The sequence below is a fragment of the Monodon monoceros genome, unplaced genomic scaffold, assembly GCF_005190385.1.
Source record: "Monodon monoceros isolate NGI ecotype Baffin Bay Population unplaced genomic scaffold, NGI_Narwhal_1 Super_Scaffold_2, whole genome shotgun sequence".
NCBI lineage: Eukaryota > Metazoa > Chordata > Mammalia > Artiodactyla > Monodontidae > Monodon > Monodon monoceros.
Genome location: NW_021703776.1, coordinates 7,082,837 through 7,103,065, shown reverse-complemented (window position 1 = coordinate 7,103,065; position 20,229 = coordinate 7,082,837). Strand labels below are relative to the sequence as shown.

General features: G+C 53.5%; 1 protein-coding gene across 8 annotated transcripts in view; it reads right to left on the bottom strand.

The window, feature by feature from the left end:
• TNS3 (tensin 3) overlaps positions 1-20,229 on the bottom strand; it is a 226,698-nt gene that overhangs the window by 61,371 nt on the left and 145,098 nt on the right. For all 8 annotated transcript variants that reach the window (XM_029232983.1, XM_029232982.1, XM_029232981.1 and 5 more), the window contains one exon: positions 10,641-11,900. In XM_029232983.1, coding sequence (XP_029088816.1) covers positions 10,641-11,900 — 1,260 coding nt within the window. The remainder of the gene's footprint in view (positions 1-10,640; positions 11,901-20,229) is intronic.

Below are 20,229 nucleotides of genomic sequence, written 5' to 3'. Positions count from 1 at the left end.
CAGGCGGTGTTGCTGCGTCGTTTCTGCCAATGAGGAAAATGGGGTCTCGAGTTGAGACATGCCCTATCCCACACAGCAAGCTACAGACAGGGGTTTGGTGCCCCGCGGAGCCGACCAAAACCCCCCCACTGCACACTCCACTCCCCCAGGGTGGCTTGTCCTCGCCCACCGGTGCCAAGCGAGGGGCGGGTCAGCCAGGAGGTGCCACTGTCCCCTCCCACTTCAAAAAGCCTGCTCAGTGCAGACGGTGGCCCACAGGCCTGGGAGGCGCGGCCCACCCACACAGACAAGTGGTGCTGTCGGCATCTCAGTGATTGATAATGGCTAACACGGATGATGGAGGGGACACCGGCTGAGATCGGGGACCCTTCCTTCTGCCCATGTGCCAAGGGGCAGTTGACGCGCGCTTTGCTTCTCAAATCCTTCTACCCATCAAGTGAATTTCAGATTAAAAATGGCTTCTTCCTTACAATCTCTGGAAATGCCCCCTTTGGCATTTGAGTAAAAACACTGGCTGGGGGTGTAGTTCCCAGAGCAGGTGAGCGCAGAGCAGCCTGGACCAAAGGTAGGAGGAGGTGGGTTTTAGAGGCCTTCCTGTCCGAGAATCGTTGGTCTGACGGTGGAAGTGGGGCTGGGCAAAGGGCATGTGACCCCAGGCCCACCTGCTGGCAGACACCGGCTCCCCGGCCCGCTCGGGCAGGCCGACTCTGGCCAAGCGCGGAGCAGGTCTGCCTCTGTGCCCACTGGACGGTCCGACAGACTTCTCGGGGATGAAAAGAGGACTGGTCCAGGCTCAATGAGATAAATGCAGCAAGAGCCAGTGCAGGATACAAGCCCACAGCAAGAACCCAATGTGAAAACTGCAGCCACCAAACACGCCAGAGGAAGACTCATGCAGTCACTGAAAATCCTGTGTGATGGAATGTGAAGGGAGAAAACATGCTAAAACATTACGTGAAAAGAGCAGCGTGGAAAAGTGAGCATGTGGCATTATATCTATGAATTCATTTTGATTTTTAAAAATAAGAAAATGTACCAACATGTTCACAAGTGGCTGTCTCTGGGTCGTGGAGTTCTAGGCACTGTGAAGAGTTTTCTTTTTAAATATCTATTAGGTTGGCCAAAAAGTTCGTTTGGGTTTTTCCGTAAGATGTTACGGGAAACCGGAACGAACTTTTTGGCCAACACAATATATCTTCTAAAGTTTTCACTAATAATAGGTCTTACTTTTAAAATCAGGAAAACAAGATCCAGGTCATCTTTAAGAAGAATAAGTTTTCTTTACATTTTGTAGAACTCTGAGTTGACCTCACAGACGTTCCCAAGTCCTTCTCTACTAGTTCTAATTCTAGTAGAACTAACTCTGTACTAGTACAGGCACACCTCATTTCACTGCACTTCCCAGATACTGTTTTTTACAAATTGAAGGTTTGTGTCAATCCTGCATCAAGCAAGTCTATCGGCACCATTTTTCCACGGCATTTGTTCACTTCATGTATCTGTGTCACATTTTGGTAATTTTCACAATACTTGAAACTTTTTCATTATTCTTATATTTGCTATGGTAATTTGTAATCAGAGGTCTATGATATTACTACTGTAATTACTTTTCTTGTTTTGTATTTTGAAATTAAGGTATGTATACTTTTTTTTTGACATAATGCTATTGTACACTTAACAGACTACAGTATAGTGTAAACATAACTTTTATACGCACTGGGAAACCAGAAAAATCTGTCTGAGTCACTTTATTGAGGCGATATTTGCTTTATGACGATGGTCTGGAGCCCAACCTGCAATATGCCTGAGGTCTGTGCCCGTATTTAGTCTCTATGTGAAGATCCACAAACACAAACGTGTTTGGTGTTTGATTAACCTATCATTCTGACAAGTCTGCCGTGTGTGATGGCTGGATCTTCTCGTGAGATACAGAGACAATCCTATGGGAGGTGGCTTTCTGCATCAATAAGCTCAGAGGAGCTGTACAAGTTACCTTAATTTAAAGAGAGAAGGACTAGGGTGTCCGCGAGGTTGGGACGTGAGCACCGCTGGGCGGGGGCCCCCACCCCTCGGGTCATCCAACAATGGCCGGATGAGGGCTGCCCACCCTCCCAAGGGAGGGCCTTGATTCCATTTCACTTGACGAGTTGAACTGTATTCAAGAATCCACTCCATAAATCCGGCCATGACCATATTTCTCCTTCTCAGTAGAGAAATCAGATCCAAGAAAAGAGGAAATAGGAGACTGAATGAAAGCAGGACAGAGTCGCTGCACTAAAGCCCTGTGCCTGTGCCGGCTGGGACCCCGCAGGTGGCTCGGCAAACTGCCCCCTCCCACGGGCCTTCCTCAGGCAAAGGGCAGCTGGAGCCGGTGCCCCTGCCCCTGCCCTGCTTGGCCCAGGTGCGGCCACTAGAAAACGCCCCAGGACACCACTGCCCTCCAAGTCACAGAAGCGGTAGGGCTCAGTGCAGAAACCATGGCAATCTAGGACCACAGAGTTACCAACAATCTCCAGTGACCCGCACGTCCCCGCATGAGACCCGCTCACATTCCCAGCTGCGGTCTCCGTGGAGGGTCGGTGTGGGAGCAGCTCTTCCTGTACAGAATGCTGTCTTCCAGTCTTGTGCTCGGGGTCTGCTTTTTTCCGCCAACACGTGGCACTGTGACGTGGTCTGCAATGGCCACACAACCAGACACGGCCCACTCCTGGCCAGTCCCTACGCTGGTCTTCAGACTCCTCTCCTTTCCTCCTGTCACCGGACACGATGCACTCCGGGCCTCGGCACCCACCTACCGAGGCTGGAAAGGGGGACAGGTGTCCCCAGGTGTTCCCCTCACTGCCACTCCCAAAGACCTGAGAATCTCACATGCCGTGGGGCGGCTGGGCCCGTGAGCCGTGGCCGCTGAGCCTGCGCGTCCAGAGCCTGTGCTCCGCAGTGGGAGGGGCTGCAGCAGTGAGAGGCCCGCGTACCGCACAAAAAAAAAAAAAAAAAAAGCCTACCTTTTGGATTGCAAAAGTGAAAACCCTTTCAACTGGGGAACTCCAAAGTGCTTGGTTAGGTGGTAGCATTTCCTCTAGAATGACATATTTAAAAGGAAATGATTGTGTCCAAAAAGCTAGGAAGGATACCCTTCTACTATAAGAAATTTCAGGAATAAGCTCATGGTTTTTTTTGGTTTGTTTGTTTGTTTTTGCGGGGGGCGCAAAACCCCCCCAGGGTGATGGAAAAGCAAAGGTACAGTCACAGGCCAGTGTTGTCCAGGGAGATGGGGGGAGCCCTGGGCACACGGGGAAGCGACAGTGGTCAGGGAAGCATTTCAGGGAGAATGTGACCCGGGGCTGACCTATGACAACCCAGAGAGCCCCTGACAGGTGGAGGCCACTGAATGAGAGGCCAGGCCTCCTCGGGCTCCCTGAAGGAAGCACTGTGCCCCGTGTTCCCACCCGCTCGCTCCTGTGTGTCCCGAGGGCAGGAGGCAGCGTGCCGCTGTACTGAGACTGGTCAGCATTAAACACAGCCTGAAACCACACGCTCTAACTCAGGTTCAGAACAGCATCCAGAGTTGTCATGGTGACACCGATGGGATCCCACGTGCCTTTGCTCACCGCCTGGCTCAGTGGGTACAGGTCTGATTGGGCACCCGAGAGGAATAGTGGGTTTCAGTGGACAGTGAATGAGGGGGCAGGTGTGAAGGTAGAGTTAAATTAGCCACAAGCTCAGGGACCGTGACCAGAGCGGGCAGCCAGAAACCAAGCACGAACCCCTTCCAGAACTGTGTGACCAGGGCCCTATGCATGGAGGGAAGGAGGGGAAAGAGACGGAAGTGGCGGCTGGGAGACGGTGTCAGGCAGACACCCACAGAGGAGTCCATGGCTTTGAGAGACTCCAAGGGATGCAAAGATGCATATACAAAGCAGATCAACGAAGAAATTATTCTAGGCTTTAAAAACGTACTCGCTTTGTGTTAAAAAACACATAGCATTACGTTTACCACCCTGACCATTTTTAATGTTAAGTATATTCAGACTGTTCTGCAACAGATCTCTGTAACTCTCTCATCTCGCAATACTGAATGGAAGATGACTCAGCTGAGGGGTATGGACGCGTTTTCTTAAGCTCTACTCTGCTAGAGCTTTCCAGACGACATGAGTGAACCCAAACCCAGACTTCATTAGACCTGTGAGCGTAACACCCGCCATCTAAAGGTTTGTCTATGGCCAGGCCACCCTCACCGTTTGAAACCCACCGAAAGAGAACCAAAACGTAGTTCCAGTGAGTGCGCACTTTGTGTTTCCCAGAGGAAACCAGTGGAGATCATCCTTCACTCTCTTATTACTGAGGTCGCCTGCAGGTGCCAAGGGTGGGACAAGCCCTCTCCTGCCAAGGACACAGAGCTGCTGGTCCCACACGCTCTACTGCCGGCTCCTGCAGGGACACCACGGCCTCTGCCCCCTGGACACCCCCTGACCTGAAAACAGTCATCTTGTCTTGGAAGGGCGATGCGGAAAGGCCTGAGGGTGGAGAGAAAAGACCTGAGCCCTCAATCTTTGCTCACCACGTCCCCAGACCACACAGTCTGCAGCGGGTTCTGACCCTGATCCGGGACCCTCTTCCGGGAAAGGCCTAAGAACTAACACAGGTTGGCCACGCAGGAAGAGCCCATGGGCCAAGTCTGAGCCTCAGTCACCCACCCTTTCTGACCTCGAGCTTCCTCTCTGTGACTGGACGTCACCCCCCATCTCATTCGACCAGAGGAACCAGTAGTGCCTTGAGCGTGGACGATGCTGGCGGAGACTTCTTGGTTTTGTGGAGCCCAGCTTCTCCTGGAAGCATGGGGGCTGCCCCAGAGCCTCAGACGTAGAGGAGGAGCCTCGCAGCCCCTGGCCGGGGTCCATGGCGGCCTGAATCCTGCTACCGTGGGTGATGCCGGGGTCAGCCTGAGATGCCTTCCCCAGCCGTCAGAATCTGCGGCCTCGGGGAACAGAGGAAATCCTGAGGGCAGGCATTCTGTCTCATGACGGACGTGGGCAGGGTCCACGCTCACCCCTTCTTCCCTCTTCTCCGTGCACCTGGATTTCCGGTCCTCGAACACACCTGCACTTCCACACACCTGGGCCCTGCCTCTCCCCAGCATCGGCACAGCCTCCACAGAACTTCCTCCTGGAAAGGCCCCGCTCTCTTCTCCCCGATGCTCCTGGCTCTCCTGTGGTGCCCCTGTGGGCTCTTGCCGCTGCGGCTCCCGCCCGCGCTCAGGGACCCTACACTCACGGTGTGGCCCCACGGCTGAGGATCTCAGGTTCTCACACTGGATCCCTTTGGTTTGGGTTTAACATATAATATTCTTTAAATAAATTTATTTGTTTGTTTTTATTTTTGGCTGCGTTGGGTCTTTGTTGCTGCGCACGGGCTTCCTCTAGTTGCGGAGAGCAGGGCTTACTCTTCGTTGCGGTGCGCGGGCTTCTCATTGCGGTGGCTTCTCTTGTTGCGGAGCACGGGCTCTAGGCGTGAGGGCTCAGCAGTTGTGGTGCACGGGCTTAGATGCTCCGTGGCATGTGGGATCTTCAAGGACCAGGGCTCGAACCCGTGTCCCCTGCATTGGCAGGCGGATTCTTAACCACTGCGCCACCAGGGAAGCCCCTTTAACATATAATTTAAACTGACAGGCTTTCCACTATCAATTACTGAAAGTTGATATATTGTGAATTTCCTTCAGCATAAATGAGCTCTCTGCCACGGAGCACTCATGCAGGGATGTGTGTCTGTCTGCAGAAGCACATGGGGAGCCCTGGCACAGTGTCCTAGTGCCATCTGCAAGCAGAACACGGGGTCTGCCAGGGTCCGACAATTGTGGGTTGGGGGTTGATGTACCATGAATAAAATATTTTGACAACAGGAAACAAGGAGCCCATAGGTATGAGGAGAACAGAGCTGGCTTCCTGCCATCCATGGATTCATAAACTTCACAGATTGAGTCATTTCTTTTGTTGCTTGGGTACTATCAGTTGAAATCTCCCCTTATTTAAAAAATGTGATCCAAGAAACCCACCGTTGAGCAGGGCTGCAATGCAGCTGGGCGACCCGGGGGCTGGGGCGGCATGAGGCCACAGCAGCGCCCAGACGGGCTGTGGCTGAAGCACGGTCTGGTGTCAGCCCAGAGCAGGGGAGCTGCAGAGGTGCTGAGCGCCTACAGGGAGTGAAACGCCACCACATCTCAACCCATTTTACAAGGTCTCACAGGGCTTTCTGAGACCCCACCTCTGAGGGGCCACTCTCGCCCCATGGGTGGGGACTGGCTCCCTACACTGCCCATGATAAATCTCGCTAAGGTCCCCGTGCCAATTCAGCAGAGACACATGGGTCTTTGGAGGGTCACCTGCATTTCCACCAACACCAGATCCCCTCTATTTACAAACATTCCACGTGTCAGGAAACAAAATGAGTAAGTCACTGGCACTGCCCTCCAGGGGTTTCGATCTGGTGGCAAAAACTGAGTTTAGTGGAATAAGGGCTCAGCCATGAGATGCATAGTGAGACAGATGGAGGCTGTTTACACATTATGGTGGGCATGAAGGTCAGGCATGATGTAGACAAGCTTCAACATAGCTCCTAGAACGGGGCAGGAGCTGTGTGGCAGTGGTCACTATCATCTTTACCATCACCACGACCACCACCATCACCCTCACCACCATCGTCATCCCTACCACCACCACCATCCTCACCAGTATTATTATCGTGCTGACAGCAAGTAGACTTTCTCAGAAGATGCTTAGCCTTCACATATAATTTTCATCTCAGAAATAACCAGAGCCACAGTGGGCATGCTGCTGCCTGCAGAGCTGGTCCAATGTGAGCTGTGCAGGACATGCAGCAGTCCCCAGAAGGAGCTCCAGGTAATACCATTCCCAACTCTCTACCACCAGATAAGTGGTGGTTTTTCTCATAGTCAGGACATGATCTGCAAAGAGTGAAGGATTTCACTAACTTCAGGGTGCTGAGATCTCTGCGACAAACCTTTATTTACAGCCAGAATTAAGACACCGTGCAGCAGTCAGCATCTGGGGGCAAGATGCAAGGCAGGCCAGGGAGGGTCTCCCTTAGAAGATACAGCGTCTTGGAACTTTCCGGCCTACTTTCCATTTGTGTGCAAGACTTGAGGCCACTCTGGTCAGATACTGCCCCACATCAACAGGGCTGAGCATCAGGCACACAGACATGGGACAATGCATCTGTGGCATGACAGCCACCATCCTGGGAATGTCAATGGAGCCTTTCAGATTCATCGTCCCCTTCCTACTCAGCATGGTAGAACCGAGAGCCACATGTGGACCAGCTCAGCTCGGCAGCCCTGGCCTCCCCCACCTAGGGGATGGATGTGTGCTGGGGATCTGGAACATCTTCCAAGCACAGGTTTCCAGCATCCCCAAACCTTCTGAAATGTTCCACAACTCAGAATCAGTTGGTTAGTGGTACACTTTTATGACTTTCCGTGCCATCTAGTGATTTTTTTTTTCTGCTGCTGGCTGATCTAGCTTTTTGCAACCGAGAGGTGTAAATACTGACATTTAAATATTAAAATCAAATGGGCTCCAGTGTCCTCTACACCAGCCAGGGAGGGAAGGAAGTTCTCTCTCCACCTCAATTCAAGTGGCCGAAAGCTACAGACGTGCACATCCTTTTGATGGGATTTCTATCGATACAAGATGTCCCGGAATGAGAGCCAGAAGTCTGCATGCAGGCTGTTCTGAGAACCCTTTACACCGTCCAGATCCTTTTCATCAATGTAGTGCAAGTCTCAAAGGCACTACACTTCCCGGCTTGGCACTCTCCTAAAACAGGAGCTGACTCTGGAGTTGAAAGCCAAGCTCCGGGTTAGAAGGCCAGTCCTCGTGCTGCGAGCTATGAGCTGCCCCGTTGGCAGGTGCTCATCGCTGCTCAGGCCTCCTACCAGAAGCTCACGTGCAAATTTCAGAAAGGTCTCAGAAGATTAGCACACACATTGCTTATACCTAATCTACTGACATCACCATAGTTTTAAAAGTATAAAAGAAAACCGGCAAAAACCGAGGTTCCTATCAAACATGAATGGATTAATAAACACTCTAACTGAATTTGCATAATTAATAACCTAACGTGCTGAATTTTACGGGTCTGTTGAAATAGTCAAGTCCTTTAATTTAAAAAATGTCATTATTTTTATAAGACAAGGAACTAGAAAAGATCTGAAATTAAAATTCCAATAATTACAGCGATGAGTTTATCAGGTAATTTAAGAATAGCTAACGAAAGGGTGGAGGAAATGAAGAGACTTTCTAACATCCCAGGCTCTATGTTTTATTGCTACAAGAATAAAGGAGAAGTCGTCACTAGGGACTGAGTTCCATCAACTGGAAAACAAATGAACTAAAGGAGGCTGTCAGACTGTACCTGAGCCTTGGAATCCTTTTCCCCCTATACTCACTTGGCTGCCTCCAACTGCTTCCGAATCTCAAAGGAGGTTTTAATCCAAAAAAAAAGGTTTCTGGTTTTAATTTTTCCAAGCAATTTCTTTTAAGTAGGTTTGGTGAGATAAGAGACAGGATGAAGATAGCTTTGTTCCCAATGAAACCTTTTTTTTTTTTTTTAAAGAAGATGTTGGGGGTGGGAGTTTATAAATTTATTTATTTATTTTTGCTGTGTTGGGTCTTCGTTTCTGTACGAGGGCTCTCTCTAGTTGTGGCAAGCAGGGGCCACTCTTCATCGCGGTGTGCGGGTCTCTCACTATCACGGTCTCTCTTGCTGCGGAGCACAGGCTCCAGACACGCAGGCTCAGTAGTTGTGGCTCACGGGCCCAGCTGCTCCGCGGTATGTGGGATCCTCCCAGACCAGGGCTCGAACCCATGTCCCCTGCATTAGCAGGCAGATTCTCAACCACTGCGCCACCAGGGAAGCCCGTGAAACCTTTTTAAAACTCAGAATCTCCTGAATGTGTCTGATTCTATGAATTCATACATCCAAATCCTTCCAACTATTTAGCTGCTACTATTACTACTGTTGTCCTACAGCTACAGGGTAGAGTCTGATAATCTACTCCCAGGAGGCTCTTCCAGCTCCGTCTAGCTCCAAGTTACTTACATCCCGGGGCACAGGTGCTCAGGGAAGAGGGGATGCCACACACTTATGATCCAGGTACCTTACAGGGGCGTGCGGACCAGCACATCCTGCACACTTCCACCAGCCGGGTACGTGATAGGGTTTCTTTTAACAGATAGAGCGAACAGAAATTCAGAGACTACATCCTTAACCCAAAGCCACACAGTCAGCCAAATGCACAGCTAAGCAGGACCAAGGTCTGCAAAGCTCAGGTAACCCAGGCCATCTGGACCCGGGGGGTGGGGGGGTCTGAAATCCACTCCATCTGACTGCAAAGCGGGCAGGGCCTCTGGGTGCAGCCACAGGGGCCGAATCCTGCTCTACTGCGAATGACCTATGTGACCTTGGGCAGGCCACTTCCTGACACCTCTGGAAACTCAACTGTAAGACAGGATCCGCCTCTGTAGCCCAGGGGCCTAAGAAGATGAAAGGGCCCCGAGAACAATGCCTGCGGGAAGAGCGGCACCCCTGCCCCATCATTATCCTGGCTCGGCACTCAGGGTCAGACTCGGGAGTAGGGGGAGGCTACAGAGCTCTTCCTCTGTCACCCCTCCTGTCTTTATCTCTAGAGGCAGGGCCTTTAGGGAACCAGCTGATGCCCCAGAGGTGGACGCACGCCAACACGCCGACGCGGGAGGGCCTGGCCTCACTCTCAAGCCCCGAGGTGACCTCTGGGTCCTTGCAGCTCCACACCTCCCTCCAGCCCCCCAGACACCAGCAGGCTTGGACGTCTGCCTTGGCTCCATCCGCCTCCTCTGTGTGGAAGCTTCTAGACGGACACTCCATTCCTTTACCCAGACACCCCACCTCTGTCCCAGTGCCCCCGGCCTGCGGGGCACCCTCCCAGGCCGCCCTGGCCAGCTCTCCGGGGCCCACAGCCTCTGCTTCACCAACGTGGAGAGCCTGTCACAGGCCGGATCCCAACTCCCTGCCCCACGTCCACTCAGCCGTACACCCAGAGGCCACCTCTGTCCGCCACAGCTACCCCCAGCCTTCCCAGGTCTCGCAGGTGGGCAGGAAGGCCTGGCCCTGGCCTTGCACAGCCGTGCCCTAAGGGTGAGAGCCTGCACAGTGCCCACCTCCTACCCAGGACAGCCCCCAGAGCTGCAGGGTGCACACAGGGACGCCCTCAGGGCCCGCGACCCTGCAGCCGGGCCTGGTGGCCAGGTTTCTCGCCGCGTCTCTCGGCCCCGACTCTCCGGAACCTGCCCCTCTGGCATCCCTGCCGCTGCCCGCCTCCAGCCACCCCCATGGCCCTGGCTCTCCAGCTCACAGGCTGCTGCCCCACGGACGGCCTTCCCGTCCCCTGCGTGGCCAGCCAGGAGACATCTTCGGTACCTGGAGCGCACGGTTACCTGCCTGTCCCCACGAGGCTGTGCCCAGGGCCCCAACCATCCTCCTCATTCCCCTCCCCCGGACCCTGCGTCGAGCCCGGCGCTCTTCCATAAATCCCTATTCTGCAAAACACAGACCCGGGCAAGCATGCATCCCATGGAACAGCGGCTCACCTTGCCTCGCGGGAGCCCTGCCAGGGCCTTCTCCCGTGTCCTGGAGGCGGCCACTCGCCCGCAGCCCATCTCCCACACCGTCTGGGGCTGCGGGGCCGTTGGCCTGGCTACCCAGCATGTTCACGTGGGTGGGGATGGGCTCAAAGGTGGGGTCCAGCTCCAAGATCAGCCTGTTGAGCTGCTCGATGGACTGGTCGATGTCCAGGGTGGGCGAGCCAGGGGAAGGGTCTGTGCTCAGCTCCGGGCCAGTACCATTCACGACTCTGACATCTGGAATCCTGGGTTTGAGCGCTGCTTTGCCGGGAGGGGGTCTCTGTGTGTCGGGGGGATGTGGCCCGGGGCCTATGCCCCTCTGGACGGCCACTCTGCTGCTGGTCCCCCGGGTAGGGGTGAGCGGGACCCTAGGCTGGGTCTGCGCCAGGCCAGAACCGTCAGCGGTGCCGCGGCCACCGAGCCTGGCCTCCCCGTCGGGGGTGAAGCTGTACTGGTGAGCGGCCACCATCTGCTGCTGGCGCACCCAGGTCTGCGTGGAGTAGCTGCTCTGCCCGTAGGCCTGCGTCTGGGCGGGCACGGAGGGCTTCCTGAGCACAGGCTGCGGCTGCTTGGGCTCGCGGCTCCCGAAAGCCTGTTCGCGCTCGTACAGGGGCTCCACGGCGAGGCCCAGATCCGGGGCAAGAGCGCCGTGCTGATCGTCGCCAGCGGCGCTGCTGCATCCATCAGACAGGAGGGAGTTCTGGCTGCTCTGGTGGCAGGTGAAGGGGCCCAGGTGGGCTGACTGGTGGCCCTCGGAGGAGGAGAGGGTCCCGATGCTGTCCACACTGTGCAGGTCATGGCTGGGCATCTCATCGTCCAGGATGTCCGTCTCTCGGTCCTTGGGGGTGCTGTCTCCGTTCACGTGGACCTGGGCCGGTACGACGTGGCGGGTCCCGCTGTACTTGCTGCAAGCATCACTCATGTCCTTGAGGGGGCTTCCAGAGTCTTCGAGACCAAAGCCACTGAGCAGCTGATCCAGCTCGGCCTTTTCTTGGGGGCTCAGGCCCCTCTTGGGTCCTGGAGCCAGGTGTTCCTCGGTCCTGTCGGTCCTCACCGAGGCCGTGGAGTGGCCCGAGTCACTGCTGACAGACAGGGTGTGGTCGCTGTGGTCTGGGCTGCTGGCGGTCGGGACAGCGGGGGACCCACCTGGGACACTGGGATCCGAGGCGCTCTTCTTTCCCACCTTGGCATAAAGGCTGCCGTCGACAGGGCCCTGCGTGTGCACCACTGGTGGGGAGAAAAGGAGAGACGGAGAGATGGACTGTAAGTCAAGGACGGAAAGGGGCTTCGCGTTCTTGGAACAGGCCTATATTTCTGTCTGAACAAATAAATGGATTCACAACAGACAACTTAGAATAATCAGGGCCAAAGATGCCTCTAGGGTCTCCAAATTCTACATACGCTCCTGCGAAGCAAACGCCAACGAAAAACACTGAATAATCAAACATTTTCAGGCCCTGAATTGCTTCTACATTTTTATGCAAAGAGAACGGTCATTTAGAGAACCTCTGGGCCTCTCCACACTGGACTCGTCTTGCCTCGAGGGCTCACTGTTAACGGCGTCCTTAGTTTGAAAGCTGAACACAGCGCTGCTCACAAATCTCTAAGACTCAAGAATGGACGGCGCCTATGACAGGAGAGAGCTTCTGTCAACATCTATGAAGCGTCCTCCAGGGATGTGGGTAACAGTCCCTGGTAAGCGGAACCTCTGATTTAGGAGCCTGCTGTCCTCAACCTTCTGAGATCCTCTAAAACCTAAATATGCGACTCCACGAAAAGAGAAAACACAGGAACTCGTCCCGGCCCTGCCTCCCCGTTAGTGCAGCATCTCTGGGCCAAGGAGGTGCTGATAAAGACACGGCAGGACCTCAGAACACAGAAGGGTAAGCACTGATCTCCACGCATCAGGACGGCCGAGAAAACAAAACGAGGCCTCAGACGCAGATGGGAAGAGCGCTCCTATTAGTACGGCCTTGGCTGTGGCAGTCACCACTCCCTGGCTCACAGCAAAGAGCTGGGAGGGCACCCAACAGCGCAAGAGAGCTTGAGGTCAGCACCTCCCTCCCCCTCCATCGTCCTCTGCCTCCCTGTTTGCCCAACTGTGGAACTGCCGGCACACCACCACAATAACGGAGCTGCAGAGGGCTTGACCCACGCTGTCCGGGGGCCTGGAGCCGCTCTGGAGGGACCCGGCGTGCACTCCACCATCAGCAGCTTCCGGCTTTTTTAAAAAACACCGGGGTGACACGCCAGGACAGAGATCTGTGGGGTATCTGGGAGTGCTGTGCTGAGAGCACATGCGAGCCCGGCTTCCTTCTTATCTCAACTGTGCCCAAGAGGAAGAAGCGGGGCTAGAAGTGATGGGGGATGGCAAACAAACACCGGAGTGCAGGCCGGTGTGAATCTCAGCGACCCTCGCCTTAACGTAGCGCCTGGTGGGGAGGGCTGGGGGGAGAAATGATACATAAAATACGGTAAATAAACCAAGTCTTCAAGGCAGGCAACTGGTGACGTGAGCATCTAAGTCAGAGGCAGGAGCTGGATGCAGCTGCGGGGTAATTGGGGCAGGTGTCAATGACAGCCGGTGGCCACGGAGCACCTATCACGGGGTGTGCACTCAGCACATTTTCTCTAACCTTCTAGCGTATTTCCCTTCTAAAGAAAAAGAATTGATGCTGAAAGAGCATCAGTAACTTGTCCAAGGTCAAGGGGAAGCCCAGGTGGGACCAGAACCCATGCTCTCTGGCTCTGCAGCCTGGGAGCCCTTGGCCACCCAGGGCCCTGCTCACAAAGAGGTAGCACTCGGTCATGATGCTCTGCGTGGGGTCAGCGAGTGACCCAAAGGTGCCAGGGGGAGGACCTGCTGCACCCAGCTTTGCACACAAGGACCCCGGAATGAGCGCCCCCAAGTTACAGGGCACCTGCAAACGTCACCCCTACAACCGTGAAAGTGCAGAGTCAACCCATGTGTGAGCCACTAGGTCATCACACTTAGGATGCTGCTGGGCTCACGCAGAACGGCCCGTGGGTGAAGCGGGAGCTGGAGCGTCAAACAGACGCCAGTTCAAGTCCTGGCTCTACCCCAACCCGGCCTGGGGCCACCAACCCTGTGTTGGCCCAGCTGCACAACAAGGGTTTGGCTGTGCTCTACATGAAGCTCAAACACGGGCACTGAAAGTCACAGCACACAGATGAGTGTCCTTCTAGCCCTTCTAGCCTTCTAACGTGGCTTCTGTGGGAGACCCTCTGTGGCCAGGAAAACTCAACGAAGGCAAGACCTGGGGAACCAGGTGCTTCCCTTCTATTCTGCAGAGAAAGCAGGAGAGCACACTCCCCTCTGTAAGAATCCCAGTCCCGCCAGAGCAGAGGGGAGACCAGGACAGACGACCAGCACACAGCCAGCCAGTGGGGATTTCTAGAAACAGATGTCCATGCGTCCATGACTCAAGTCCTTCTCCCTGAATCTAAATGAAGACGGACTGGCGCAATGAGTTAAGGGGAAAAAAGGAAGCCAAGAAGCAGCTGTACAAAGATTCTTCTGATTTAAATTCACGCAGTGCCCGTTAATCATTTTGAGTAGAACCTGTGGCGACCCCACGTGAGGAACAGTCCATAGGGCCTGCAGGAAACGGAACAGGACAGGATATTTCCCCTTGGCTGTGAGTTACGAGTAATCCCATTCTTATTATTTTTATTAGTAGCAGAAATCTTAAGATGATAATAAACGCATTAAAAAACAGCCCGCTTGCCACGGACTAAACACTGGCTCTGTGCGAGGCCGGGCGCTGGGCACTTCGGCCTCGGTCTCATGGGCTCTCAGAGCTGCTCAGGGGGGGTGGCGAGACACCACCGCAGACCCTTTGCTAAACGTCCTACCACACACACGGGTGACTGTCTATGTCAGAAAATGTCCAGTAAATGGCATATCTATAGGAAAAGGATACGAACCATCTCCGAGAACCCTCAAAGTCAGACTCGCCCAAACTTCTGAATCACTTTGTAGGAGCTCAAATCTTCCCAAAGGCACAGGGCCTCTGGGGGGCTGTCCAGGGGCCTCCAGAGACACCCTACTGCACCCATGCTTTGTGATCCCGGGGAGTGTGGGAGTCAGACTTGGGGCGAGGAGGAAAAGGGGCCTCCAGTACCTGCTGTCCCTGCCCTGCACTCTTTGCAAAAGGACCCAAACTGAGTTTCCCTGCACCCGGAGATGGACTCTTGTCCTGCATTTACTCTGTACTTTCCTGGTCAGGACATTTAGACTGTTCAATCCCCTGATTCTTCACTTATAAACGGGAATAATTAGTCTTATCTTTCAATGCACTTATAAGAATTAGAGAACATATATAAAGAACCCAGGACCTAGGCTCCTGAGGTGGGTAGCCATAATTATCTGTTTTTTTTTTAATTTTATGTATTTATTTATTTTATTTTTGGCTGTGTTGAGTCTTTGTTGCTGCGTGTGGGCTTTCTCTAGTTGCGGTGAGCGGGGGCTACTCTTCACTGCGGTGCGCGGGCTTCTCTTGTTGCAGAGCACGGGCTCCAGGCGCGTAGGCTGAGTAGTTGCAGCACACGGGCTCAGTAGTTGTGGCTCGCAGGCTCTAGAGCACAGGCTCAGTAGTTGCGGTGCACGGGCTCAGTTGCTCCGCGGCATGTGGGATCTTCCCGGACCAGGGCTCGAACCCGTGTCCCCTGCATTGGCAGGCGGATTCTTAACCACTGCGCCACCAGGGAAGTCCTGAGGGTAGCCATAATTATTAAAAGCCCCTTCCAAGGTGGACAAGGCCTGGCATTCCCTGACTGTGCTCATTTCTATCCTGTCCACCTTGCTGCTCCCAGACCACAGCAGGCACTCCCCTGCCCCAGGGCCTTTGCTCGTGCCGTTCTCTGCCTGCTGGGTGTTTGTCTGTGGCACACACCTACCTTCAGACCTACTGCAGACTGTCTCCCCCACAAGAATGTGGGCTCCAGGAGGGCAGGGGTTTGTTTTTTGCTCCCTGTGGTATCCCCAGCATTAGGAACCAGCCCCTGGCACCCAGTGGGCACCAAGTACTGACAGACTGAATGCTCTGGCTTGTTCTCACATGACAAAGCCTGGGGAGCTATTTTGGAAAGATGTTCAGCTGCCTTAGCTGGTTAAAAGACTAAAAATAACTAACCAACCTTCTGAAGGTAGACGTGCCCACAGCCCTTGACCACCTGCAGCCCCAGGGCCTCCATTCCCCAGACATGATCATAACAACCTCTCCCCCAGGTAGACCGCACAGCCCCAGCGAGTGGGCCTTCAAATGCAACCCGACTGGAAAGGTGCCGAAGTCAACGAGTGGATTCCAAAACGTCAAAGAAAACAAAAGGTGCAAACCTAAATGTGACCCAATGTGCAGGCAGAGGGGCAAAGGTCCGAGGGACGTCTGAACACTATCTGTGCAGCCACAGGACTGGGGGTGTGATGAGGGCAAGACAGAGCCCTGGCATACAGTAGGTGCATAACAATGGCACCGCGTCTTTACCATTTCCCGTCTCCTCCATCCTCCTGCCATTAAGATGGACTTTCCCAAGCAGGTTCGTCCCCACAGCTGCAGGGATGGGCGGGGTGCACCCACCTACTCATGGCCCGCCTCTAAACCACATCTAGAGAAGGGCGACCTTGCCTACGGGGCTGGTGTTTTGTTTTCTGAGACCCCATGTGAAAACTGCAGGGTGAGAGCAATGAAAACAGAATCACAACCAGGGACGAAAGTTATCTGGGGGGCTTGGGGGAGGGGGTCACTGCACGACTGACTGACTGCCAAACCCTCCATGGAAAATGAGACGCAAGCTCCAGCCTTGGTGTATGAAGCCCCCCAAAACCTTGGTCAGTCTCTAAGGACACCCTGACTTAATTGATGGTAGAGTGCCCCTTTTAATTCAGATTTGGAAAAGTGATGCAGAAAGTAATTTTCAGAGAGCCGATATAGCTAAACTCGCTCTGTGATCCCTGGCACGGCTGGGGTCCCAGTGCCACCACCAAGGGCTCCCAGGGGAAAGGAGGTGGGACCCCTGGGGTGAAGGAGGCTTGTGGGTATGAAGCTCAGCTCCATCTCGGAGCTCAGAGTGCTATCAAAGCTGGGGTGAGTGCGGGGCCAGCAGAAGACGTCTGGAAGGCATTCACTTCATCCGCCCCTTGCATCCTTTTGTAGATTTAAATGACACATTTTAACTTTGTGCTTCCAGCTCGAGGGGAGTTTGGGGGAACTGAATGGATCCTCATTCTGCAGATGGAGACCCCAATCTCCAGATAGAGATGTGACCCGCCCAGGACCCCCAGCTTTTCCACTGCAGATGCAGGTCAAGAGCCTCTGCCTGTCCCAGTGCAGGATCAACCACTTGCTCTGTGTCCTGTCCCTTCCCGCCATCCCTGCCCCACCGACCAGGACCCAGGGCCCCTTCCAAAAGGAGGCCTGTGAGTTTTCTGGTAATGATTTCCCTGCATCCGGGGCCTAGTTAAAAATCAAACAAATGTTAACTACGGCTCTGATCGCTTCCGCTGAATGACACACCAGGGAGGTTCCCATCTGGAAAAGAACCAGAAGAAAGAAAAGAGCCAGTGGACATTCTTGCCTCGTTAAAGAGCAGAAGCCGCAGCACAGACTCCCCGCCCCTGCTCTGCTACCGTGTGCCGGTTCCCTGCCCATTCCCACCCGACTTTTGAAAGGGGGCTATCTCACAAGAAGGAAAAGAGACACCCCCCAAATATTTCAAAAGTAAGCAAAGAAAATGAGGCAGACCTAAAAAACAAGAAACACGAAAACATTCCTTCTCATCCCGGCTGAACGCAGATTAACCGATGCCCACCTGTGCTCACAGGTATGTGCTCACAGGTGTGTGAAGAATTAGCCAAAGGGAAGGCAGCATCTCAGCTCCACCACCATCCGAGCACCAACCACTCGGCTAACAAGAAGGTGTAGAACTGATCTGTAGTAAGTTCAGCTGTCCCCTGGGCCTGATGCCAACACAAAAAATCCATTTCAAACAAAAGAGCAAACCTGAGGGCTTCGTTAAGCTCGCTGAAATTTTTCTTTCTTCTATATACTGACTCCATGAATCTTATGTTTTACTTTCGTGAAAGGTTTGCTTGAAAAGCAACTTTTCATTTCAAAAGAGCTAACAGGATCCTCCCTGCAAGTCTTCAACAGAGAAAAACAGAGAACTCCTCTCCGGGAACAGTCACACGAGTTTACTAAGCACTCGCCACGGCTGCTGGTTAGTTGTTTACGGAGATTGAAATGGAATATTCAGTAGAGTCCCGACTACATGCTGGGATGAACCACCTGGGGAACAGGGAGAGGGTCAAGATACGGAGGGCGGCAGGCACACTTCACAGCATCCGACGGGTTAGCAGAGGCAGAAAGAGAGAGCAGGATTGCAAGAAGGGATGCATCCGGGAACAGCTGCTCTCAGGTGAGGCTGCAAGGAATCGTTATTTCTATCATCAGAGAAAGAGAGAATGCAGGAAAGCCGTCTCCTGCAATGGGGCTGACACTCTAAAGACAAAGGCTCTGTTTAAGCACCTCTTATGTGCCAGGACACTGTCACGCTCCAGGGATGGACCTCACTTAATTCCCAAAGCAATCCTGTGAGGCAGTAATCGACAAGCCCATCTTATAGATGAGAAAACAGAGGCTCAGAGAGGTTATGCTAATATTTAAGATAATAAAAGGCTACTGAATAGATCATCTGGAATTCAAACCTACCTCTGCCCTACTCCCAAATCCATGCTTTCTGTTTTTTTAAAACAATGGAATTCTAAACCTGACCAACCACTTTAATGTGAAATTAACAATTTAATTTCGGAAAGGAATTTCCCTAAATATTTTCTTTTTACACACACACACACACACACACACACACACACACACACACAAACACTCCTTAGAAACTACTTAAGCACTCTGTTTTCCTCCCTAACTCCCGAAATGGTGCGCTGTCGGGACAGGGTCCTGTGTTTTGAGGCTGCCGGGTTGATGATGGCAGTGTTATGTCTGTTTCCTAGGCTACAGCAGCAGGAGCCATGGCAGGCTGCGCGTTTCTGTCCTTACAATGAATGAGCTGTTCCTGGGTACACCACTTGGTCCCTGCCTACCGCACCCACAGCCCCTTGGGAGCCCTGATAAAGGGAAGGCTCCCCGCCCACCCTGACTCAGCAGGAGACAGGCTGCGTCTCCGGGCGCAGACTGCTGAGCAGTCGGTCACTCCCGCCTCCTGCGGCCGGCCCCGCCTTGGACCACCTCCAGCTCGCCCCTCCAATCGGCTCACTCACTACTCGAGGCCACTCAGCTAAACCAACTGACCCCATCAAAATGTCCCAGTACCAGACGCCATGAGTCTACCAGCCACGGGCTTCCCGGGAAAAGTGTCTGAGAAGAAAGACAGACAAATGATGCCATCACCTGCAACTACACCCAAAGCACTGAGTGAGCAGCCGGACTCCAGAGTCTTCCACCGACATCCTGAGGGAAGAGATCGGGGGCAGGCACTGGGCTCACGGCAGGGAGGCTGCTACAAAGGGCCACCAGGGATGATTTGGGTGACAGACGTGTTCTTTGTCTTAGCTGTGGTGGGAGCTGCAGGATAGGAAGTCAAACCCCTAGATGCACAGTAAACAGAGTGAACTTTACTCTATGTACGTATTGGGTTGGCCAAAAACTTTGTTCGGGTGTCTCCATGCTACAAAAAACCCAAACGAACTTCCTGGCCAACCCAATAAGTTACACCTCGATTTTTAAAAAGGTCATGAAATCAAGACAGAAATGAGGCTCACAGTGCAATGGGCCACCCCCCATGCACTGTGTCCGCCTGCCCCCTCCTCCCCCCCATCTCCTTTTCTCTCTGCTCCCGCCCCCACCGCCTTGAATTCCTCCACTTTCCCCCTCTCTTCCAGGACCTTCCTTCCTCCTCCTAGACTCCCTGAGATGGTGAGAGCTCTCTTCTCTTCGGGATAGTTGTCAGGGTCCCTTCGTGCCCCCCTTGTGGCATAGAGCTTGTTTTAACTTTTTCACTGGAGTGATTTATGTGCACATCCTCAGTCCCCTTCTGGACTTTCTGGCATAATCCACCTGGGTGTGAATCCTAATTAAAACTCCTCCCCGCGGCTGTGTGACCTTGGGCGAGTTACTCAACCTCTCTGTGCTTCACTTCCCTTATTGGAGAAGTTGCCGGGCAACAGGTGTTTGATGAGGTCTGCCCCAGGATCACCATGGCGACTCGGTGAGACCAAACACAAAGGGAAAAGCACAGGTGGGCACTGGGTGAACACTGTCCCTGCCCATCCCCACACTTGTCCTGGTGATTCAGGGTTCCTGTCCGTGTTCCCTCCAGCCCAGAGCCTGGGGAATGATAAGAATGCCTCGTGCTGTCCCATTAATGAGTATTCTTGACTCAGCCTGACTGACCTTACACTTCGGAATTATGTTGAAGAATTGCTTTTTAATAGAGACCTAAAGTAAAAGATGAAATTTTACAAAACCCACCTGAAGGTTCTATAACCCAAACTGCACAGCGCGGCCCTCCGGCCGGCCAA